Source organism: Rhynchophorus ferrugineus, unplaced genomic scaffold (assembly GCF_030347505.1).
Source record: "Rhynchophorus ferrugineus isolate W39M unplaced genomic scaffold, kcgeb_rfMv2 rfM2, whole genome shotgun sequence".
Taxonomy (NCBI): domain Eukaryota; kingdom Metazoa; phylum Arthropoda; class Insecta; order Coleoptera; family Curculionidae; genus Rhynchophorus; species Rhynchophorus ferrugineus.
Window position 1 is genome coordinate 64,154,115 of NW_027472581.1, and position 27,777 is coordinate 64,181,891.

The following is a 27,777-nucleotide window of genomic DNA, read 5'->3' on the forward strand; positions in this document are numbered from 1 at the left end:
AGCATATACATTATCTAAAATGTATACCGTCCTGACCATTTTACTCTGTGCCGTGTTATATTGTTTAATTTATATTTTATTAAAATTATATGCCAAATGGGATATTATCAAATTCTATATGAAACATAATGGTCCCAGATATTTTCCATATTTCGGAAATATCGTTTTTTCTGGAAATAGTAAGTAAATATATATTTTTTTATTTTTGATACTTTAAAGTCTCGTCTTTACCGACGAACGTTTATCTAGACTGGACCTACTGTTTAACGTGGGCTCCGAACCACGGTCCTCGGCATTAAGTCTACCGACTGGCGAGTAACCAACCGTATAGATCATTCCAGAAGACATGCGGTTTTAATCAGCCTGGTTACTGGCGTGACTGGGTAAATGCTGACTGGTACTGGTGATCATTTTCTTTGTCGAATTTCACATTCTTGTCTAGGACAATCACAAATATTAAATAATAAAAAACATAAATTTACGACCATTTAAATACAGCAGGATTCGAACCCGCGACTATCGCAACAGTAGGTGGAGCGTCCTGTCGCCTTTTCCACTGCGCCAACCAAGCTGGCAAATATATGTTTATATATAATATTTAATACATTATTCAGTGTTCATTAAGAGATTAGGCAATGGCAGCAAAATTTTAGCAGATATCTTAAATTATAGAAAGTTACGTGCACACTAAATATCCTCGCCTTCTAACATTAGAACAAAAAGAGATTTGAATGCGAATATCAAAATAACATCTTCAGAACCAAGTACTTTCACTTTGAAGCCAATTAGAGCTGTAACGTTAATCGAAAAGGATCAAATTTTGGCCAGACTTTTTCAAAATTTTTACAATTTTGACCATTTTCACATTTCAGAAACTCATCCAATATATGACTTCCATTGAATGATTATATGATCCAGGAATTACTGCCACAGCCTTACTGAGGTTACATTAAATAATAAATTGCACAAGAAAATGCAAAACATAAAATTAATTTTATTTCAGTTTTTAATACCGATTAACCAAAATTTTCTGAACAACTAATGGACTGAATATAATGACTAATATGATATAATATATATTTCAGATGTACTGGCAACATATTTGAAAGTCAGACGTGATTATGGAATGCCTTACGCTATCTGGATTCATGATGATCTTTGTTATGCTACAGATGATCCTAAAGAAATTAAAGTGATTTTAAACCATCCAGATTGTTTTAACAAAGCGACTTTTTACAGTAAAGTAGTTGAATCATGTCTTTTCGATGGGTTTGCTTTAATACCTATATCAGAAAGTAAGTATATTTTAGACATAAAACTTGAGACTCTTTCACTCATAGTTGAACTATTGCCAGGTGTGGGGTTCCGTTTGTTAAAATGTTGTTTGTAAGAAATATTATAAATGTTCCCTAAAAATGAAAAATAAATTAGGGATGTATAGAATTACATTGAAATATCAATTACAAAAATGTTGCATAGAATATTATAATATACTAGATGACTGAGGTGAATTTTGTATCACCTTCAACTATTTTGTAAATTGTCTTTGACAATGACAATAAGTATTTCGTCGATTGTCGATAAATTAAACCTCCTCGTGTGCTCACCTACAGGTGCTTTGTGAGATCTAATGACGATATTATGGCTGTCAGTTTGACGAAATCGCTATTCTGATTAAGAAACGTTTGTAGTTCTTGGACAATAGTTCGCTTCACTGTTGGATTGTGAGCAAAATACCTATTAATTTCTGGATTCAATACGAATTGTCCATAAATTATATTTCCAACAATTGATGGTCTACAGCTAAACAGCGCTCCTAGTAAATAATAAATTTGTCCTTGAATATGAATTTTTTAAAGAAAGAAGATACAAACCAAAAACCTATGTTTGTATAAAATAATTATAAATACATGGTAAAGCATTAAACGGTCAATGTCGAAAAATTATCATCAATGTTTAATACATTATATTATGATCAACAAAAATGCAGATCAAATGATGATCAAAAGGTGTTGCTTTTACTATTTTTTTGGCAAATATTTCTTATTTTCTTGATGTATAAGCCATCCCTAAACCAATAGGTCCAGCCGTTCTCGTGTTTTAGCAAAACAACCTATCTTATCTCTCTCTATCTATATCTATCAAAATCATACTTATGTATGTTTTATGTAAGTTTTATCTCATGAACGAATACATGAATGTATGAATATTTTAGCTTGCGAAACGTTATGTTTCAGAATTTTTAGAAATATATTATCTTAAATAACATTATCAATATTTCAATGTTATTAAATACAATTATGTCCCAATATCAAATATTTTTTACCCGCACATTCTATTTTGTATCCAAGAGGTCAGTTTCACTAAGGATATATATAAAAAACTTGTAAAATTATCGATAGATAAATATGTCTACAATATTTTAATAGATAAATGTTAGACTTTAAGATTTTTATGCATTAACTATTTAAGACAGAGAATTTTTATACATTAACTATTTGAAAGAATCTAAAAACTAAAAAATATTTAGAAGTTTAGCAATATATTTAACATCCTAATATAAAGTCTGTAATATAACATCCTAATATAAATATCTGGAACTCATCATTATAAATATTCAACTGTCGACCGACTCTTTCTCCTGTATCCTGTTTCATTACATTTCAAATTTAAAATTACTAAAATTATTAATAATGTGATGATTTCTACATATACTCAGCAACTCAAACTCAGAAAAATAAGGTTATGTAATGAATACGATATCGTGAACCATACTACTAGTTTGATACCTATATTAAATAATCTAACGTCTCCATTGCAAACATTAAATCAATCAATCGCCAAGCTAACATCACTATATTGTGCACCACATCACCCTTGTTACCAAAATTAGAAGGTATAACTAGAAAGCAAAATTTTTTATGAGCAATGCTGATTAAAATAATAAAATTTAATTAAGTTTGAAATATATTTATACTCACTAATTTATTTAACAGTCGGTTGCCTAGTCACTGTATCGATCAGATAACTACAATGCTACGATGTAAATAGTTTTATCATTTTTTTTTTAATTAAAAGTCACTTCAGAGTAAAACCTATTGTTGATTCTTCTTACTTATATCAAAGCATCATCGAGAGTTGTTCGCATTCTAAAATTATTTCAATGCAAATCCCTAATTAAATTAAATATATCAATTAATTAGAGTATGGAATACAGCTGTAGTTATGATTATTCCAAAACTTGTAATATATTTGTATGCTAATATTAATTTTAATCTACTGATTTGGGGAAGTCAAACAATTTTTTTCAAGATACTCTTAAAAACTGAATTTGAGTGTGATTTTAATATTTTTATTTTCTATGTATGCAAATATATTTCACGGGTTTTGAATATATTTTAAAAGCTTTTAGTTAATATTAAATTGTTTGTTTTGTTAAATTGTATAATATTTATTGTTTAATTAATAAACCATCTTAATGAACGTATGGTAAATACGTAAGCTGCATTTTACTGCGAGAGAGAGTATTTTATCATTATTTATTTATTTAAAGCCCTTCGACTTAAGGAGTTGAATTATAAAATAATTTCAATGAAAACCAATAATGTCCCTCCCAATTATTCGAGAAGTCCAGAGTGCTTACTGAAAGATTCATAGAGTACATCGAATTGCTAATATTGTTGAAATAGTTTAAATAATTAATATATAAATACTTTGAAAGGTGTATTATTTGCTGCCTAATTTGGAGCGTGTAAATAAAGATGTACTATACAAAATTTATATATATATATATATATATATATATATATATATATATATAAACAGTCTTAAAAACTTTACATATTTTACCCGACTTTTTGAAAATTCCGTTTCATTCGGAAGTTTTCGAAATTTATTTTGCATAAACTCTGTCAACTTCTTTCCTTGGGAAAAACGAAGTTTAGATTAGTTTAGCTGAATAATGGAAATCTAGGTAAAAAAGTTATGGAAAGAATTTTTAACATTTTATGTGAAACTCTTAAAATAGAAATTAAAATCCCAGAAGCTTCACTATAGGCTCCTGCTCCCTTATTAAACTTGTTTTAAATATATTTATTCTCATGGGAATATAAAAAAAAATGAATTACAAAATGATGTTATACCTTTCCATTAATAATAAATGAAAGAATTTTCATTAATATGTTGAATAAAATAAACTGATTCAAATATTATGGAATTGTTTGTTATGGTATACCAAAATATAATAAATTTAATAACCATATGAAAATAAATTTCTGCTATATTTTCTATATTCTCTTTTTCCAATCTCTATTTTCGCCTAAAATTTTAATTTATGAAATGCTAGAGTAACTGAAATATTTTAGGTGTGCATATATTTTTCTAAATTAGTAGCAATTTGATATCACAAATTAAATACTGCCTGCAAAAATATACAGTTATTTAATTTATAATTTAAAATAATATAGCATAAAGATAAAGTTACCTTTCATAATTGTGCGGTATTTGTTCAAACGTCCTTTATTAAAACAGGTATAATTATTATTACGTTTGGCCTGATGATAAGAAAAACATTACTACTAATTAATGTTTTTCTACCTTAAGAATGGATAAGTAATATAAAATTGGAATGTGTCATACATTAGTCATATTAAGAATGTAAAATTTGTACCTAATATCGTGGGGATATCGAATCCTAATTTAGTAATTGACTGTTGTGATTATTATAGACCAGATTATGAAGTCTGATAACAATATTCGAAATATTCAATAAATTCATTATTTTACTATTTTTGACCATTAACGGACAAAAAGTATATATATAAGAGAAATTATCAGAGGCTACGCTAAATATTTAACATTTCTTCGGATGTGTTTATCTCGTTAAGATCCAACAGTAATCGCTCATCATATTTTTATCATAAAATGCTTGGTCACCTTTCCATTTTCGTTATATATTGGTTAAGCCTCCATCCTCGCACGTAGCATGCAGAAAATATATTTTGTGGCAGCTTCGAGCTCCAATCTTGTACTACTTTTACAACAAATGTTCGATTACGTAGTTGTAATCCAGTAATATGTGGTTAACGAGAAAATTGTGAACAACACTGTCAAATGATGCCCATACTACTGTTTCATCAGGTTGTTCAAAAAGAGCAGGCTAGTTTAGGAGTCATTTAGCGCTGACAAGTTTGGTCGGCGGCCATATAATAAATCCTTGGCTCTTCTATGTAGGATTCTCACTAACTAACTTATATGCGCATGATATGTCGAAAAAAAAATGGGCCAAAGATTCAGCATGTAAACCATAAAGCAGTTTTATATTCCAGCACCTTAAAAGACAGTAGAAAGAAAGGAAAAGCACTACAAGGATTCAAATAAAATTAGTCAATATTTCTCTAAACGACTATTAAAATAAAAAGCCCCTAAGAAATTAAGTGTTTTCACTTAAGCCATAAGAATTGGATAATACCGGTATCTTCATCATGATCTCCATTGTGATTAATGACAAATGAGAAAAGATGACAGGAAGAAGATTTGGAAGAAAGTAATAATTGTTTCTATAGTAAAGAAAAAAGAAATGTAACTATTGTAAATAATATCCAGGTATCTCTCATCAACTGTCAGAATGGTTCTTCAAAAAAGAGATATTCCTAGAAGAGCACGATGAATTAGACCTAATCTCAGTAGTATAGATGAGCTTTTCACACTCCGACAGTTTATAGGATTCAAATATAATGAATCAATATTTCTATAAATGGCTGTTAAAATCAAATCCGACTAAGTACGTGCTTCCACTTAAATCATAAGAAGACAAGTAAAGAATTGAAAATGATATTCAAAACAATAAATATAAAACACAACTTTATGCTACAGTATTTAGGAATAATGCTAGGTCATGCACTTGTATTCAAAGAACATCTAAGTAAACCTGGGAAAAGCTTATGAGGTAACTTAATTCATAAACGTACTGGAACAGCCTGAAGGGCAGATAAATATTACAAACTGTTACTCTAGCGTTGAGATATAGCACAACTGAAACTATGATACCTAAATATGCGTAATAGTATAACAGTGCTCATTCAAGGAAAAACGAAACACACATTGTAATGACGTTAATAAGTAGCAAGGTAAAATATGCACCATTGCAGTTGCTTCCAAGTATTATCAGATTTTTAGCAAAGTTTTGTGCTTGATTCCAAAAAATTTAAGCAATCATACCAAGGATTAATAATTTAGACATGTCTTTGTGCACATATGATGACTTTGTATATTGTTATTAGTGTATTATCATTTATTCCTATAAATTTGTTGTTGGTGTTTTTTCTTTAGGTCATAGGGGTAAATAAATAGTAAAATGGTTTCTAGATATAAATCTAAACATGTTTTAATCTGTATAATTTAAAATGTATATATTAAAATGAATTGCTATTCATTAGTCTCACTAAGACTCGAGAACCTTTGAAACGATTTGGCTAATTTTGATTTTGAAACATATGTGGAAGTCCAGGGAAAGTCTTTATGGTCATTTTTGTAGGATGTCAAATATTTATGGATGCGATTGGAAATTTATTTTACAACTAAAACTGTTGAATACTGAATAAAACTACCGGCCACTATTATCTAACCGCGATTCTAATATATTACAGAACGTTTAATACTTTGCCACGTTTGATAATTCATACAATTCTAACATAAACAATATGTATAAAAATGTGTTAACGGTAATTTCGGACAACCGTATTTTAATTGCGGTGTAGTAAACATATACCAAGAATTGAGTGGAAATATGTAGTGATAGTTTAGATAAATGTATTTCATATTCGCCATTATTCAGTCATAAATTTAGTGCGGAAGAACTTTCCTTACTTTTGTTATTAATAATACCAAGAAGACGTTATAACTTAGGCCGTCGATACCAATCAAATGGGCGACAAGTTACATCGCGTACTACACTGACTGTGAAAGACAGAAAATGATAATAAATATGTAGATATTCCGCAATTGCGTTCGAGAGTGATTGAAGTTGAAGTAGATAGGATTAGAAGGCAATGATTTCGTGCACATCAAACAAAACAACAGCTGGCACGACACAATGCAATTGCCCTGCACATTCACTGCCGAATTGTTCAATTTCATTTGAACTATTCGGCAGACATAGTGCTTTTTTGATCCATGCACAAGTAGTATTCTATTACGATCCGAAAATAGATTATAGTGCCAACAAATCAGTTATAATTGTGGAAATGACAATCGTTTGTCAATATTATAAGCCTAATGTGTTATGATGGAACAAATTCCGTAAAATTGACACCTGGCCCGACCGCCAGATCTATTACACCCATTGGTATCTGGAATGGGAAATGATTCTTACCTGTTCCTAACCAAAATTAAAAAACGTTTGACGCAAATCATGTACAGGACAATTTCATACTCACCTTCAAGGAATACTATAAGACATTAAAATTTCGCATCAGAAAAATTCAATTCATATGCAAATACAATAACAAAAGTATTACTTACTAAGGATGTTACCACCACTAGATAGAGATAATCAATTCTTACAAATTTATTTTATGGGCGAAGGTCTGCGGACATTGAAGGGCGTCGTACTGACAATCCAACAGTGAAACGAACTATTACCCAAGAACTACAAACTATCAGAACAACGATTTAGTTAAAATGTTCGGTTTACAATGGATCCGATGCCATCTGATTATGCAAATGCGATGCCGCAATATCTTCATTAGACCGTACAAAACAATTAATTCACCTACAATCGACGAAGTGTCTAGTTACTTCCGTAGAAAATTTGCAAGATAGATGTAGGCGACACGGAATTTACCGGGTCATATAGTACACATTCCTTTATATTAAAGAACAAAAACATTACTCTTTATGTTAAAACATTTAGCAGTTAAAAGTTAAAACACAAGTTTTTAAGCCGTTACTAGAATAAGTTAGTTTAAATAGAACTAAAAATAATTAGCGACATTTTTGTAAACAAACATTTTTGTTTCTAGTCGAAAGCACTTAAAGTCTTGATCATTAGAATAATTATCATGACAACCGTAGATAAAAAAATCAAGAGCCCCTGAATATTTCCCCTAAAACTGTTTGCTAACTAACCCCAAGATTTTTTATCGCTGTTTCAGTTGATAAATGGAAGTTATACAGAAGATTTGCGGCGAAAAGCATGCGACCGGCAATGTGGAAAGACTTTTTGCCAGTTTTCCATGAATACAGTCAGCGTCTAAACCGGTCCTTCAAAAAATCCAAGCAATTTACCAATTTCGACGATTTTTTCGCTAGCTTAAACAACATCGTTTTCCAAACCTTTATGGGTAAGTCGACTAACTGTCTGATCTTTGTATATAGAATAATACGAGATATATTTCAAAAGAAGTGATTTTATATAGAGATTTTTGATTTATGATTTTAATTAACAATATTATTTGGTTTTATTTATGTTTTATAATTTGATCAATTTTCGATCATATTAAAAATTGGTATTTAGTTATTAACAACTAGGTATTTATCCAGGGAAATTCTTTGGTCTTTTCTTAGTATATAAAATTAGTATATTAAAATCATGAATGAATTACTCTATTATATGAGATTTTCTATTATATATGCTTCACTATGCCACACAAGATCAAAAGATTTTTAACTTTTTTTCTCTTTTCTCTTTTAATTTTGAAAGAAAACTAATTGACCTGACTGACTTATTTCAAGAACGTACTATTTAATGTAATGCTTTTTGATACATAATATTGCCAGAGGTGTGTTATTTTTTTAACGAATAAATTCACAATGAAGCACGAATTTTAATTGAGAACTTACACTGGATGCTTACGGACAGATAATTAATGGAATTGGGAATGACAACGCCCAACGAATAACCCATTTATGTAAAAGTTGAGAGGCAAAACCCAATATGAGGCATTTTGCAGAAACCGTTCAAAGAAGCGTCCCCTTTTAAATCAGCAACAAAAAAATTTATACGATACGCTCATGCCGGTAATGGACGATGAAATTGGCGTTTTTTTTCTTAGATGCTCCTGGTGGAACTGGAAAAAAGTTTTTCAGTTTATTAAATATCAGTAATATTGGCCAGGATTCGATAGCAACTTGTTTCATCAGATATTGCAGCTACCTAGTAGGGTGGCGATCGAACAGCTAATTCAGAACTCAAGTTGCCGTTGAACATGCAAACTAAGAAAACTCCAACAGCAGTTTTTCGAAGAATTTTACGATACCCAAAGTGTTGCAAAGGAAATTGTTGCCAAATTAATGGATACACGATGGCACCCAAAAAGTATTTGACGGCATAGACAAATGTAGACGTCGACTTTTAATAATGCAATAATAATAATAATAATAATATTTTTTTAAAATATTTATATAGAATAACCACGGTCCTCGGCATTAAGCCTACCGACTGGCGAGTGACCAACTTTAGAAATAATCCCAGAAGACATCCGGTCTTACCCAGCCTGGTTACTTGCGCGACTAGGCTTTTTTCCTTGTCGGATTTTACACTTTTGCCTAGAACATTCACAAATTTTAAACAATCACAAACATAAATTAACGACCATGCCCTAGCAGGATTCGAACGCGCGGCTATCGCAACAGTAGGAGGAACGTCCAATCGCCTTTTCCATTGCGCCATCAAGCCGGCTATAGAATAAATTAAATACCTCCAATCTCACTTGGCCACTTGCGCAGCATAATCCAAGGACTTCATTTTTAAATTTAAATGTTCAATGTTAAATGTCCAATAGCAAGATTTTTTATAAGTAATCGATAGGCGCGTTATAGTTTAATTCAGCTCTATGGAGATTTAGCGCAATATTTTTAGGTTACATTTTTACTCATTTCGATTTCATCAGTCAACAAACTCCGAAAATTGACATATAACCGTTTAACATTAGGGCGCGATCAAGGGAAATCGAGATTAATTTTCATTTATAATTTTTTTTATTACTTTATTTATATAAAGAAAAGACCGTCGAATATCTGTGTCGGGTTATTATAGGTCCAGCGCCATTATTGGGTCCTTGATTAAGGGCGGGACCTGCGTGTTTTCTCTTTCAGTGTTGGGAATTTCGTAAATCTGTAAAGTCCTTTTGTCTCGGGGAACTCCATACTATTTACAAAGACCAATTCAGATTTTTGTTATCGCTAATTGCTCTGATACGAGATGGATGATCACAGATATATCAGGCTTCATATAAGATGTGATTAGACACTACAATGCACTACTGAGATAATATGGCAGTCTCAGCATCTCACGAAGATGCAGTCAGCGAACTATCTGACTACTGAATCTACTGAATTATCTATGATCAACTTTGAATGTTCAGCTAATATTTATAAAAAAACAAACCTGAGCGGTGAAGATATGGCTTATGTGGTAGCCAATTTTTCCACAAACAACATCGATATATTATATCGATCATCGTCCCATACTCCTAATCAAAAAATGAATGACCTTACCATATCTAGAATGTTTCATAAAAAATTTGAAATTAACTATAGTATAGCTAATTGTTTATCTATTCCTAGAAATATGCGGCTTTGACGCCAACTATTAGGTAAATCCAAAATTATTTTTGCTCGAACCTGACATTTCCGAAATTTAATTAATTCAACACTGTTTGAAGGGTTTTGATGTATTTGCAACAACGTACTGATTATTTTATTTGAATATAATAATGTTAATGAATCCGAATTGAAAAGCGCTATATTTATAATTTATTTTCAGAGCCAAACTACATAGAAGCAAATATTTTAAAAATTATTTTCGTTATCAATTCAATTTCGCTGGAGTACCAAAAAAATGAAAAATTCAATTTGTTATAGTGGAAAATCATTAAATAAAATATCAACCAACCGTAACAGCTATGTTTTCGTTTTAAATGACTGAAAACATTTCATAAAAATGAAACCAATATTACAATAGATTAAACAATACTTCTATTGTTAAAATACTTGAAAAGAAAAACAAAATGCACTATAGTTACAATTTATTTTATTTAATTAGACTCTTATAATAAAAAATAAATCTCTTATTTATGTTTTTTTAATATAACACAAAAAACGAATGGTCACTATATCTTATAACATAACATTATAACATATATACCAAATAGATAAGAGAAATAAAATAGTAAATCAATATATACAAGTGATGAAATGTGTAAGAATTAAGAACAAACATTTTTAATTTAAGTGGCGACTTATTGGACCGCGAGAACAAGCGATACTGCCGTTTCAATTATATTCTAATATAAAAGAACACCTAGGTCTAGACACCTTAATCATCACCAATCATCTTCCTGTCTAATATAAACACATCACCTTGTTTTTAAACAACTAATTTCTCAATAAGTGACCAAAGAAGTGTATGCGACCGTTGTCCTCTTTGGACATCATCATCAGTTTGCTTCTGATGATATTCCCAATACCGCAATTTTTACACAAATTTCATTATTATAGCATATATTGACTGGTTTACTCTGATGACACCAAATTCCAATAGCCTACGCCTGAGTAACTGAACTACTGCAATCTTCCTTTGGCGGCAGTATACCCTGAGCTGCAAGCTTCTGCCCTAATGCCAATAGACCTTGTTACCTCACACCAATTTCAGTCTATATTTGGTGACCTTAGACCATGAACTGTAACGCCTCGGTGTTTCTGAATTCTAATAGTTTATGACTTGAGAAAAAGGGGCCTTTGAGAAAAAATCCACCTTTTGTGGCATTAGGAATACTTCAAGTAACTGCGGAACGATATTTACTCCAACGCCAACCTGTTTTCTTTTCTTGATAACTAAATTGATTCGGTTTAATTTAATTAATGCAAAAAAAATAACAGCCTCATGATCCCTTCAACTACGCTAGTTATGAAATGTCTAGGGCAAACTATCTTTTAGCAAAGAGAAGTGACGACTTATTAATACGACTACACAATGGCAGTGTCGGTTTAATCCTATTTATTCTATTTCTAGAGACATTGCAACATTACAACCTGACACAATCTGATCACAATGTAACCTTAACAGGCCATTTTCAAACAGCCAAGGCCATATCCATTGTGCAATATTACCAATCACTTATGCATTATACCAAAAAAAACTCAAAACAGTTTTTGAGCGATGAGCTCTCGGTCGGTACCATGATTTTGTCATTCACTTTTTAAATCCTGAAATAAAAACGACCCAATGAAGGTCATATCTGATATCTGACGTACTCATATAGTATAAACTCGTGTTTTGAGTATGGCTGTTGTAATTGTACAGTAATTTGTATACTTGGGTATTGATTTTGGCATTAATTTTCACAAAAATAATGTAACAATATATAGACACCATACAAGGTGAGCTCCGATAAATGCGGCAATATCGCCGAGAATAGTTCGGTTCGGTTATTATTCATAGCTTACACTTGACTATTAATTTAATTTTTTCAGCTTCAATTTTATTTTATAGCCGGCTTGGTAGCGCAGTGATAAAGGCGATGGGACGGTCCTCCTACTGTAGCGATAGCCGCGGGTTCGAATCCTGCTGGGGCATCGTCGTAAATTTATGTTTGTGATTGTTTACAATGTGTGAATGATCTAGGCAAGAATGCAAAATTCGACAAGGAAAATGATCCCAGTCACCCCAGTAACCAGGCTGGATAAGACCGGATGTCTTCTGGGATGATTTCTAAAGTTGGTCACTCGCGAGTCGGTAGGCTTAATGCTGAGGACCGTGGATCGGAGCCTACGTTAAACTTTAGGCCCAGTCCAGATAAATCCATAGTTGGTAAAAGGAGACTTTTAAATATATATAAAAAAATATTTTATATTGTTTATTATATTTTGTAATTATATAAAATTATATGTTTAGTTGTGATCATTTAAGTTAAATAATACATAAAATAATTATGTACATGGTGTCATCGAAATTACAAGCTTAGTAATAGTAATTTCCATAGTCATAATTTTTTAATTTAAAATATTTTAAAATAATATTATAAATTTAAATAGAAACTGAAAATAAAACAGAAACGAAAACAAATAATTCAGTATGTAAGTCAATAGTATATAATATTTACCAATCATTTACACTTTATTTTATTAATTTATTATATTTATCTTTTTACCAACGAGAGTTTATCTGAACAGGAGCTACAATATAACGTGAGCTCCGAACCACGGTCCTCGGCATTACGCCTACCGATTTCCCAACTTTGAAATCATCCCAGAAGAGTTCCGGTCTTAGTCAGCCTGGTTACTAGCGGGACTGGAATAATTTTCCTTGCCAGATCACAAAGGACAATCACAAATATTAAACAATCACAAACATAAGTTCACGAATATGCTCCAGCAGAATTCGAACCCGCGTCTTCACCTTCTGGTGATTTGACCGTTTTTTTGTTTTAATTTATGGCAAAGCAAGTTATGCATTTTATATAAAAAATTACGATTTTAGAATTTCGGTAGCCTCAGTTAGTTTCAAAACTTTAATTTCGTCAAACATATTCACTGAACTTACCGAAGATGTTAATCTTTTGTATATGGTTATGTCTATGTAATGTTGCACATGAATAGATGTAATAAGATCCATTCAAATAAACTTTGATTTCTGTAGAGGTTAATAATTTCAAAAATTTATAATATTTAATATTTGCGTTGCCGCTCAAAAGTAACTTTTTCGATTATTCTGAATGAACAAAAATGTTTTGCTTACTCTTATTAAATAATCCCTAAATTACCTTAAATTACTGACTGCAAGACGGATTTTCTCAGAATTAATTTGGAGGTATCGAAATGGCATATTATTGTGAGCTGAGAACTTAATAAATTGTTTAAAATGAATAATAGAAAGTTAAAATCAACAATACTTATTGTTGCCGACCTGGTGGTGACAGTGATTGAGACGACAGAACGGTCTTCCTGATGCTGCGATATTCGCAACTTCGAACACCGCCGGAGAATGATTGTAAATATATGTTTGGGATTATCCATAAACAAGAGTATTAAGTTGGTCAAGGAATACGGTGTCAGTTACGCCAGCAACCAAGCTGAGTAAGACCGAATGTCTTCTGGGATGGTTTTTAAATTGGTCACTCTCCAGTCTATGGGCTTAATGATGAGAATTCTGATTTCCTGATTTTGATTCTGAAATCCTGTTAGTAAAAAGGAAACTTTTAAAAATTGCAAAAAAAACAGCTATTTTTAATAAAATGTATTTATAATTTAATATGTCACATATATATTTTAAACAATTTACAATTAAGTACTGATAACAGTAGAATAAACATACAATATTTTTAAAGAGTACTTCTTTTCTGCGATATACTTGTCACACAATGTGTTATTACGATTATTGTAACCATTCGGCAAACATTGGTCTTCGTATGCTGGCAGGAATTTCGCCCTTACACATTCCGCGCTATGACACCGGCATACAGATCACCAGCGACAAGTATTCTCTCGCCAAATATTCTTATTTAGTCGTCTCACGTACCTTCAATGCTATCTCAGAGGAATTACTGAACAAAAAAATATTTCTTACGGTCTGATAAAGCTCAGTATCAAATATTACATGACAAATGAATAATGTAACGACTATTATTTTTAGCGATAATAAAAGTATATTTTGTGTCGATATTTATGTGAAATACACACATTTCTGTCGAAAACACACATATATTTTTTCTCTCGTTAAGGGCTTTAAAATTCATCTCTTCTGCATATATATTGAGCGTTAAAATTAATCGTGAATCAGAATTTTAGAGCAGAAAATGAGGAGTAGATTTCTATCACGAACATGAAGCAGTTGATAGATGTTTTGATACAAGAATGAAACAAGGATCCGTTGGAAACGACTCTAGCACTCTACCAATCTATTCCGGTAGGAATTGCTGCTGTTTTGAAACCAAATGGCGGTTCAATAACAGGTCAATTGGAAAGTCCCCTGCCTGACACATATATGGCGCTACTATAATTATGTTTTTTAGTTAGCCCTACCCCTCAAAAGATGCATGTATAAATTTGACAGCTGTCGGGTCATTAGTTTGTGAATTATAGCATTTTGAGTGAAGTAACTTTCGTTATTGTGAAAATAATGGATAAAAAGGAATTTTGCGTGTTGATAAAATATTGCTTTTTGAAGGGAAAAAATACAGTTGAAGCAAAAACTTGGCTTGAGGCCGAGTTTCCGGACACTGTCCCAGGAAAATAACCATCAAGAATTGGTATGCTAAGTATAATCATGGTGAAATGAGCACCGAAGACGGTGAACGCAGTGGATGCCCAAAAGAGGTTGTTACCGACGAAAACATAAAAAAATCAACAAAATATTTTTGAATGACCGCAAATTGAAATTGAGTGAAATAGCAGACACTGCAAAGAAATCAAGTGAACGTGTACATCATATCATTCACGAATATTTGGGTATGAGAAAGCTCTATATAAAGTGTGTGCCGCGCGAGCTCCCTTTTAATCAAAAACAGTGACGAGTCGATGATTCGGAATATTGTTTGAAGATGATCAAGCGTAATAAACCCGAGTTTTTGGGTCAACATTTGACAACGGATGAAACATGGCTCCATCATTTCACTCCGATGTCCAATCGACAGTCATCCGAGTGGACTGCACACGATGAACCCGCTCCAAAGCGTGGTAAAACGCAAGAGTCGGCTGACAAGATTCTGGCGTCTTTATTTTGGGATGCGCATAGAATAATTTTCATTGGGTACCTTGAAATAGGAAGAACCATCAACAGTGACTATTACATAGCGTCATCGGACCGTTTGAAGGACGAAATCACCGAAAAAACGGCCGCATATGAAGAAAAAGACAATGCATCGTCTCAGAAGTCAGTGAAAATGATAGCAAAAGTCCATGATTTGGACTTCGAATTGCTTCCTCATCCACCGTATTCTCCAAATCTGACCTCAGCGACTATTTTCTGTTCTCAGATCTCAAAATAATACCCGCTGGGAAGAAATTTTCGTCGAATGAAGAGGTTATCGCCGAAAAATCGTAGTACAAAAATGGCATTGAAAAATTGGAGGGTCGCTATAATCAGTGTATCATCCTTGAAAAGAATTATGTTGAATAAAAAAAATTAATTTTGCCAAAAAGATTTGTTTTACTACGGTAGGCCTTCAAGACTAAAAACAGTGGCGATGTTCTCAAGCGATTTGGTATCTCTTCAACGTACAGGTGTGGGTTGATTATTCACCGAAACGGTCGTCTCTAAATCTACAGAATATACTCTAGGAGTTCATGCCACTACTACTTCTTATTGGATATAAGGTAATGGTAACGTAAATCCGTCTTAATATATGTTATGGTGTATTGGTAGCGACATATACCAAAATATTACTCACGCTACAAAATAAGATGTCTAAGACTTTTAATAATTATTCGATCGATCAATCGACGATCCCAGACTTAATCGAAAAATAAATATGACTTTCCTATTGACCACAAAATGTATAGAATAACCTATTATTACATTTCATTAATAACAAATAGTTATAAATAGAAAATATTTATAATTAATACATTTCAGTTATAAAATTAATTACTTCACTAAACAGTACTATTCTTATTATTTCAGTAAACTTTTTGGGAATGGAAAATTACCATATGAGAGACATCGATAACTTCACTACAGGAATTCAAAAGTACGCAGAGTAAATTAAGAAGTTCAATTAATATTAAAATATTTTAAAGACTTTTAGCAGTTCTCGGACGAAGAACCACTTTTCAACGTGTTATTCCCGATTATTTCTGGAAATATCATACAGAAAATGGCAAGGATTTCTGCAATATAATCAATACCATTCGAAAACAAGTTTACGAAGTAAGACATTTTTTTTAGTTGTTCTTTCGGTATTACATCAGGCATATTTATTTTCAGATAATTCAAATGAAAAGACAAGCATTTCAAAAAGAAACAAACAATGGTAAACAAATATATACTTTTGGACAGAATATCTTATATTTCTCCTAAATATTAATTTAAACTTCCCGTAATACGAATATAATTGTTTTACACCGTAATTTTTAAGAACATAAATGGTTCAACATTATTATTTGACATAGATATATAATCCAATTTTTTGGCCGAAGCGTCTCCTTCTCAGCCTTCTCGCTGCTATTCGTTCCTCAGGCTCTCGAGCATTCTTCACTAAATCCCATCACAGTTAGTGGTCAGCCGCAGCTTTTCTGGCCATAGACAATATTTGATTCCTATTTTCCAAATGACTCTCTATGGTTTTGGTTCATGTTTTTTTCAGAGAGGTATCTTTCATCCAAAAGTGGATTTAGCCACAGAAGTCTGTGAGGAATTCACTCACCATTCTTTCGATAGACGAGCGATGCAAAAGTTTCCACCTGCAATGTCCGAACCGATATAATCTACCTCGTCTCTGAATGTGTTCTTCAATCGTACGCTGATTGTCACATCTTAAACGAGTGACTTTGCTGACTGGAAACCACGACCTGGAAGAGAAACATGTAAAATTTGCCTCAAGCTTCGCACTTGAAAGACCTCAGGCTTAGACTGTACAGAGTCTAAGTCTCGGAATCATACAGAAGGATTAGAAAGATAAGTTTTAGAAAGAGGCTTTTAAACTTGATTGTAATATTCCCCCTTTTTCACTCGCATTACCTTAGAGAAGCAAAAATACTTCTAGGTTGATCGATTCAGCTTGTTACTTCGGCGGTAGATGTAACTTTCTTCTTCTATATTACTGATCTCAAATACCTACATACTTCTGAACATGCGCTAATTGGCCTTTGAGATTTACATTCCGTCAGTTGTTAACACTTTTGTCTTTTCATCATTACTTCTCAAGCCATATGGTGTACGAATTATATCATGAAGAATGCTGTGAGCCTCAATTGTAGTATCATATTGAACGCCATATCAGTTTACAAAAACTTTTTACATTATTGCAACCACTACTATGTTGAAAAATAGTAGAACGACATCTCATTAACGAACACCAACTCGGGCCTTAAATAAACATGAGTCAGTTCACACTCATACACAACTAATGAACGCATCGTAAGACGTAAGAAGTAGTTTAATGAAATTTAAGGGAGCATGTTCAGAATTCAAATCCTAAAATAACGGCCAATGTGGCATAACGCGGATATCTATCTACGCAAACTTGGTTGGGTCTGAGCCCCACCTGCTCTTCTCGGCTTGTCTACTCTCGAACTCTCTGAAGCCTCATATGTATTATACAATACAACTTTAGAATGCATTTTCTTAAATAATATCATTCAAATGCAAAATCCCTTTTGATGTGAAAATAAAAATAATGGTAAACGTTAAAAGAGATCTATTGTTTAGATTGTGAAGTCAAATCTCTCAAAAAAAAACTCCACTAGAACTTCTTCTCAAATAAAATATGAAGGACAATATTATATATTGGTGTAAAATATGGTATAATCTTCACGCGCTTTCAAATTGACTATTTAACACTTTCCTCATTTTCCACTAATTTTAATCCCTTTGATCATTCTGTTATCCCAATATAATGGTCTCTTAATTAAGCACCCATTTTCGAATTTTAAAAATGATTGGCGCATCATTAAAAACTTTATTTTCTTTGCAAAACGTTCATACGTGCAATACGCCACTCTTTCTAGCTCTCAAGAAGCGCTCCATAACTAGTGAATTGCCACAAATCAGATTACCGATCCAGGCCTCTTGTATTCGTCGCGTTCAGACAGTAAACTAATTCAATCAAATGAAAGCTTATATTTCTTATGACCTTATGAGATACCTTAGCAAATCTTTTAAAAAAGCAGAAGTATTTTATTCTAATATTTTAGATACTTTGAATAGTACCAAATTTCTAAATAGCTATCTACAAGACGAAGGTACCGTATTTACAGACGAAGAGATATTCCACCAAGTATATTTCCTGGCAGCAGCAGTATGGAAGTATTAATCATTTTATATAATAATCTAAATGCCTTTATATTTTTAGAGTACTGAAACATCAGCTTTAAGCGTCTGTTTTATTTTGTTGCAGCTTGGTATGGATCAAGACGTACAGGTAAGTAATTTATAAATACTTCTAAAAGACAGTTATCTTTGATTATTTCTTAATTGAAATACAAATAACGTAATATTTTAACTAATATTACAAAATTAAATATAATCTTGTTTTAGGAGAAAGTACATCAAGAAATAATTGATTTACTTGGTACGGATAAAGAAATTGCTCTTCAGGACTTGAACAAACTTAAATATACTGAACAAGTAATATTTGAAACTCTAAGAATCTATCCAGTATTGCCTTTCTTAGGACGCCAAGCTACATCAAATATACGTTTAGGTAAAATTTTAAAGATGACCTTTGAAAAATAACGTTCAATATACCAATTTTATTAGGTATATTTAGTAGTATATTTTGATTAGTAAAATTTGACATCTATTAGTGAAAATGCAAAGTATCAAGAGACATTTCTGTTAAAATCGGTAATTTTGATATTTCTCGACATAAAATACCAATTATCAAATACTATTAAATCATTCAGTTAATACAAACGCTAATGACACGCTCAAAATTGCATTTCCGGCATTTATTATTTTGATGTTTGATCAATATCGAAATTGCATTGTATTTTTGATAACCATTACCACTTCTAAAAGCTTATGGCGATATAGATCCATCATATTTCAATTAACAGTTTTGGATTCAGTCGTTTAAAAGTAATGATTTTGGCTTAACGATGACGAAGAACATGATATGAAAAAATCCAAAAAGGGAAAAAAAGGAAGGAAAATGGCTACTGCTCAATTTGAATTAAAACATTCGAACGATTTCGAACACTTTCAATATCGTAGTCAATGTATTATAGCCAAAATGATTTATGTTTCTGACTAGCGATGAAAACCCGATCGATTTCGACAATCTCAAGCGAAAACTATCATACTACACACTAACATGTGTAGTCACGAATGACCAGCAAAGCGTAGTATAATATATACTACTAAAACCTATATCAATTGATCAAATTGGACAATGCATTATTGCAAAAACGACCAGCCATAGCGAGCAACAGACGTAAAGTCATCTTCCTACATGACAATTATGATACATGGAAGCATCTAACATAACTTTCTCGGGCTTTTTGCATTCAATAATTAAAGATTTCTGATAATTCAGCTAATAACGAATAGAAAACTGAATGATATATGTTCTAAATATATTACGTTGAAAATATTTATGTAAATTTAGTTAAACATTTGTAGATGGAAAGATTATTCCCAAAGGTACTAATATCATTGTTTCACCATATATGATCCATAGAAATGAAAAATATTGGCCTGATTGTGAGAAATTTGATCCTGAACGATTTAATACAGAAGAATCAAAAAATATTGAACCTGGCTCATTTGTACCATTTCTCTTGGGACCTAGGGATTGTGTCGGTAATTTATTAATTTATTATAGCGCACTGCATATTGTATATACCACTATTGTAGGTCGCCACTATGGCATGACGATGATGAAGGTATTTTTAACAAACATAATAAGAGAATTTAGAATTGTTGCGAGAAAACAAAGCATCGATGATATGAAACTGAGTTACTACATTACGATGAAACCAACCAGCAATGTCGATTTACAATTCATACAAAGAGCTCCAAATCATTAATATTTTGTTTCTATCAATAAATTAAACATATGAGACTATTTTTACTAAAATGAAACATGTATAACATTATTGAAGAATGCATTTCAACACTTTATTATGTACATAATACTATAATGTTTATTTGTTCAGCGCTAGACCTATTTTCTGTCATCCACTTGATGGTGTTTGGTCCTGACTAGTTGGATTCTGGACTTTTAAAATTTACTAGGTCGTGCCAATTCACAATTATTTTTATCAATTTGAAAATTTACCAAATTTCCAACTATACTGAATGACATTCTGTAACATTTTGCTATCAAATAAAGACGTAAAGTAATCTGGAAAATAATATATGACTTCGTAAAAATAGCATATTGCATAGACCGATAACTTCAGGCTCCGCCTATCCCAAAAATGATCCTTCCTGAATTCCTTAACTTATACAACCTACATTATATCCGAACAGGTTTCCTTATATATTAAATTAATCACGTCAAATAGATAATCACATAAAATAGAGGAATAAAAATATAAAAAACAAAAAATGAGCAATAAAATCCACTACTCACCTACTATAAAAAGAGAAACAGAACAAGATATGACGGAAAGGGTTTTCCTAGCAGTCCTCTAATATCCTCAGTGAACAATATACCGGGTTGGTAAAGTATTAAAGAATTCAAAATTATCTTCAAACCATCCAGGTAGATGCGAAAGTTAAATTCAGAAACCAATAGTTCAGATATAAACGACCGCATAAGTCTCAAACTAAAAAATTGTTGTTTGCATTTCAATAAATGGAATAAAATATAAGTATATGCTTTATAAGAGAGCTTTGGTATGAATATATAATAGTTACAGTATATCGAAGAAGAGATTCTGGACGCAATATCGCAAAATATATAAAGTTAGTTCGAAGTTCATTAAATACCTAGTAGTATTACAAATCAGCGTAACAATGTTATTAAAAATTTCAGCTCTAGCTTATATTTTTTGAATAATTTTCCACTAATATTTTCTTATTGTCATTTAAAATTACAAATGCTGATATAACAGAACACACATGAGAAAAATAAATGTATCCGTATCAGTTAGTTATTATTATAATTACAATACTAATTACTTTCCAATATTTATTCAGCTTATTTAAACCCATCATATTTAATAATATGTTATAAGTATCTAATAAAATTCGAATTTCTAATCCAAAAAGTAAATCGAACGGTTGTTAAAAAATTAATTCAGATGTAGAAATCTATCAAAGAAGAATGGTGTATAAAAAATTATTATTCATGAAAATAAGGCTCTTATTTGCACAATTAAAAAAAATCATCTACCTTCTTCACCTTATTTAGCTCGCCCCAACTGCTGGCTATTCTCGTTGCTTAAAAAAAAAAATTTCTTGAGAAGAGATTTAAAACAATTTTTTTTTACTAATTTAAAGATTCCATTAGATCTCTATATTATAAGAAAATTCGAACATGTATGAAATAAGTGTTGAGAAGTTAGTTAAAGAAAGTGTAATCACAAATATTGTTAGTTTTACACCAATAAATCCATTTAAATCCGTTTTCATTTCCGTTTCTATAAATATAAAATTCATTTCCGAAATTGAGAAACTTCTGAGACATACTGTACGAATCTAATAGAGCAATCACGCTAGACAATAAACAGCATGATATATTGAAAACATTTATCTCTCATTTTAAATTAATGAAAGCGTATCTACAGTCGCCATAAAATGATAATATCAAACCTTAAGTGTATACTAACTACAACAGTAACGAAAATAGCAATAAAAAGTGAATGAGCCGGCTTGGTGGCGCAGTGGCAAGAGTGCAAAATTCGACAAGGAAACTGACGCTAGTGACCAGGCTGGGTAAGCCGGATGTCTTCTATATATATATATATATATATATATATATATATATATATATATATATATATATATATATATATATATATATATATATATATATATATATATATATATATATATATATATATATATATATATATATATATATATATACTATATATATATATATACTATATATATACTATATATATATATATATATATATATATATATATATATATATATATATATATATATATACTATATATATATATATACTATATATATACTATATATATATATATATATATATAATCCTGATACTGCTACAAAACGATTGCAGGTTAGATGTGTAAAATATAATAAAAAATAATCATCACAGTCGTATCAGTAGCAGGCTGGGAAAGATCGGATGGACTCTGGGATGATGTCTAAGTTCTCTCGTCAGTCTGTAGACTTAATGGTTAATTCCATCTTAAAGAGTAGGTCCAGCGTAGAAAATGTTTGGCTATATAATATGTTAAGTTGTATAATAAAGCACAATTGTTTCTTCGTTTAGATTACAGTTATTTATTATTCATAAGTTATTTCTTTCCTATAATCATGTAAATCGATGTAACAAATTCATCTGTTCAGTATTTTGTAAACTTTAGTTGGATTTTTGATCTGAGAATTAGAAAAATTAGAAAAAAACTCTGTTTCTTATCAGTTATCTGTTTCTGAGACGATGACATTTTACTATAGTAAATGGTAAACACTGAATATTACTTTAACATACTGACTTTAACATAACAGAAAAATTTTTCATATAGAGAAATAAATCATATAGAATGCACAGTACTTTGTATTTATTTATTACACAGTATGTATTTAAATATTACACATATAGGGTACACATATAACAGATTTTTAAACAAAGAAATAAAAAACTGCGAAATCGATAACTTTTAACCGACCCCATTTGTCTACAAATTCACTCTCATGTCCCAACCAGACCGATGAACCATTTTGAAGGATAAAAATTAATATTTTATACACGGCATAAAAAAAGAAACCGTCTAGAATATATTGCGGCATAAATTTCACGACGAAATTCGCCACTTGAAGATAGAAATGTATGGACGCGAGTGGGCCGATCCTTTTTGGTCCTATCGAGATCAATTTGTAATTCAGAAAATGGGAATTTGGGCGAAAAATCAGTTGGCGCTGTTGAATTCGCCGATCGATGTCCCTCGCAATAGGCGAACGGCATTTTGTAATGGTAAGGGTTCATTTTGAGGAGGTCAATTTTATACCAATTTGTTTGAATTTTAGTACACTTTTTACGTTATTAAATTAGTCCTAGCAAGACAAGGCAAAAACAACGGATTAGCTCATTAATTGTTAATAAAAAATGTGTGAGATGTATGAAACAATAACAGTAAATTAATTTGAGATATTTTGAGATATATTTCTAAAACACTGAATTAAATTCATAACAAATAATTATACTTTACTTATGATTTACTTTACTGTAAATAAAATAATTTATATCAACTGTGAACAGATATTTATTTAAATAAACGTTATTATATATATAGACATATATTTTATTGGGCCTATAAATTAGTTTTAAAGATTTTTTAATATGTTTATTATGAAAAATCTGTAGAATGTATTTTATTCAAGGTATTTCTTACTAGCCGCTATTTTATCCCATCTTTTTTCAGCTATTTTCGTATTTGGTATCTTCATAAGAAATAAAGCTCTGGCAAAAGGGGCAATATCTGGATAATACGGCGGGTGTGGTAACTCTTTCCAATTTAGTGTTTCCAAGCATGTTTACTCTGGTTAATTTGTAGTCAATAGTACTTCCTGTTGATGGATTTATCGAGTAATAGCTTCAAATTCTCGTCTTCAATTTTTTTGTATGTCCAGAACACTCTTTATCTTCGGTATCAAAAGCTCCACTAAAACGTCGAAACCAGTATTCACATGTTGAAATCGATAAAGTATGGCAAAAGTAAAACTTCCCGCAAATGAGGTTTACATTACAAATAGGTACATACGTAAAAATTTATACTGACAATATTTTTGTTTAGTCTTTGACAATTCAAAGTTATGACTGAAAGTTAATATGAGTTGACGAATATGATTCTTAAACACCTTGAACAGAATATAACATAAAAAAAACAACAATAAGAAACGACAATAAAAATAACTAGTCATAAAAATATACACCAGACATGATGATCCTTCCAAATATGACCTATTTCTATCAATCAGTACTAAATATCTGATCAGATTTCTTCAAAATTCATATCGCTTTTCTGACCTGACACTGAATTAATATCAAAATAAACAGCAAAAAGGTAGAAATTATAAATGGATCACGTGTTGATAACTAGTAATTAGCGAAAGATATGCCTCGCCTTAGATCACCTATAGTTGAATAAGTCAATGAAATTATCAAAATATTTGGTAGATCGGTCGATCGATAAATCGATCGTAGTCGAAGCCTTAAATCTTCGATATAACGTAATATTGGAAAAGAATTGTCCATCAGGAGTTGCTTGAACCTAGCTAAACCATTTATTCCACTTCTTGCTGACAACAGCTAATGCAATTGCAAAACGACTTGTCTTGAAAGGATATCGTTTTTACTAACTGAGAGATAAGCCCCAAAACAAGCCTGTGAAATTCACTTGGTGAAGTTTTTCACCCAGAAATCTCTAAAGGCTTTACAGTGAGCGAATTATGGTTTTACCAAAGTAGTGGCAAGTAATCGATCCAAACGGCACATATATAATTCATTGGTGTTAGAAACGTACAATAATAACTATAAAAATATCATAAAAATAAGAAAAAACAGAAATCAATCTTTCCCCAAACTGTTGTATACGTTTGACTTTGACGAAGATTAGGTTCAAATAAAGCTATATGGCGAATGTGTTACTCCTTCGCAAACAAGTCCTCGTTTTACGTTTTACCAATTCATTTAGAATATATTTAATTCTATAGAAGACCATAATAATTATGTGTATGATGTCAGATTTTAACAATAAACCTACAAATAATAATTTTGTACCAAAATAAATGAGAACAAGGAAAATACTGATAAATATTATGACGGCCCTTCACCATCTATCTCTATGGTCACGAATTGGTTTACTGAGTTACTCTGTTATCATATCAGCAAGTGACGTCAAACGTTCTGGTCACCCAAAAAAAGTTATCACGCCAGAAATTATTAATCAATTCCATGGAATGATATTGGACTATTTTTGTTTCCAAACCTAAAGCAGTGACTGACAACAACTATTTCGAAGGTATTGTACATGTATTGACTTAAAAGCAGATTATATTGAGAAATGAAATGCTTTTTGTTGAAAAAAATATATTAATTCAAAAAGACATTGTCTTCACAAACTACCCTCATACATTTGTGTTCATAATAAATACATAATAAGTTCTTTTCCTATTTTAAGCACAAATAACACAAAATTGTTTTATTCAAAATATATCATTTGACTATGTTAATATCCAAAACAGGTAGAAAACCTACAGAATGTTTCCTGAATAACCCGCCATCATAACAAATTTCATATCAACCCTTCTCACTAACCATCCTGTTAATTTTGGTACATTACTAACATTCTCGGTTTAATAGCTGTCTGTTTCCGTATTTGAATATTCCCGAATATTCATAAAAGCAATTTGGTCAATCCAAAAGTGTATAGGCCAAACTAACTAAATTAATTTTCTCCTAATATAACAAAACAAATTGCGGAGTTAAAGTAAATTAGAACATCACAAAATGTAATTCGTCAATTAAGATGATAATGCAACTCATGCTTAAGAATAATTTACTATAGAATCGATATATAAATATTATGGTTTCAGCGGATAAAATAATAAAAATGTGGGAAAATAGTTCAAACGGCACCAAAAAGTGTTAGAAGGGATTAAATAATTTATTATTCAAGTTCGACAGGTACTTAGTAACAACATAATGGTAACATAAATTCTCACGTAAACTCTTTTCAAAAGTACAGAAAATATGTTTATTTTTACGAATTTATGTTAACAAAATCTTCATCAGTGCATACCTAAAAATTATAAAAAAAATGTATGAATCATAATGCCAGAAATATCGTATCCACGAGGGAATGCTCAAACAATAGTTGCCCCAATAGAATATCTATTGCTTATTAATTTTTATTATCTAGAGATCACTAATATTATCTGGACAGAACCACTACTTTTAGAATTAGTCATTCCCATTTATTTCAATATTGTACTGTACCTTTAATTTATATGTGAACATTTATTTTATATATATTTTTTTTTATTCTATAACTAATCGAAAAACTTTCTTCTCTGATACATCATAAATTCTTTGCCACCATTTACTGCCGTTTCTCTTCAATTTCTCTATTCGTTTTGCAGTAGTTTTTCGATACTTAACCAACACAGGTAATAGTGGATTAAATTGGTAGTCGAAATATTCTACCATTCTGTTCCGATGAATCAAATTGATTTTTGAATGAAACTTGATTTTATTTTGTTTTAGATAACATCCTTTGGTATTTTCTACTTACCTTGTAACCATTTCTCACCCTATTATACTTTATATTTTAACATGTTTTGAGTTGATACTTTTTTGTTATATTTTAGGGTCTCCTTTTTACCATTTACGGATATACTTCTTAACCTGCTCTCCAAACCACGGTCCTCGATATGAAGCCTACCGACTGGCAAGTGACCAACTTAGATATCATCCCAGAAGATATCCAGCCTGGTACCTGGCGTGACTTGGATCATTTTTCTTGTTAAATTTTATGCTCTTAGCTTTTGGACAACCAAAATTGTAAATAAGCACAAACATAAATTTACGACCATGCCACAGCACGAACCCGGGACTATTGCTACAGTAGGAGGACCATCATATATCGAATAAAACGAATAGTAGAAGCACCATAGAATGTAAAATAAAAAAAATAATTGAATCCCTATCTTGTTAGATGGTTATTGAATCAGAATGTTAAGTTTAAAGTTTATATAAAAAGCTGTTTAACACGTTTGGTATTAAACAAGATATTCCAACAATAGAGTGCAATAAAATGCGCTAAGTGCGACAAAACTTGAACTTCCTAATTGCAATAGTATAGCGCACAACTTCAACACCGAAGTAAAATAAACCACAGCCACTCTTCATTTTTACCTAGAAAGCAAGAAAATTACGTTGTTGAAACAGTTTGAAATGGTACTTTCTG

At 31.1% G+C, this 27,777-nt stretch overlaps 1 protein-coding gene across 2 annotated transcripts; it reads left to right on the forward strand.

Annotated features, from left to right (window-relative positions):
* LOC143190188 (cytochrome P450 3A17) lies at nt 1-27,516 on the forward strand. 2 transcript variants are annotated; one of them, XM_076394337.1, is made up of 11 exons: nt 1-179; nt 1,086-1,295; nt 8,154-8,342; nt 16,622-16,688; nt 16,738-16,867; nt 16,925-16,970; nt 18,853-18,956; nt 19,011-19,079; nt 19,196-19,361; nt 20,282-20,461; nt 20,516-20,721. In XM_076394337.1, the coding sequence occupies exons 1-11, from the start codon at nt 20-22 to the stop codon at nt 20,686-20,688; spliced, it is 1,494 nt and encodes a 497-aa protein (XP_076250452.1). In that variant the 5' UTR covers nt 1-19; the 3' UTR covers nt 20,689-20,721. The 2 variants fall into 2 exon arrangements, with proteins under 2 accessions (XP_076250452.1, XP_076250453.1); XM_076394338.1 differs by lacking the exons at nt 20,282-20,461; nt 20,516-20,721 and adding an exon at nt 27,179-27,516.
* The last annotated feature ends 261 nt before the right edge of the window (nt 27,517-27,777 follow it).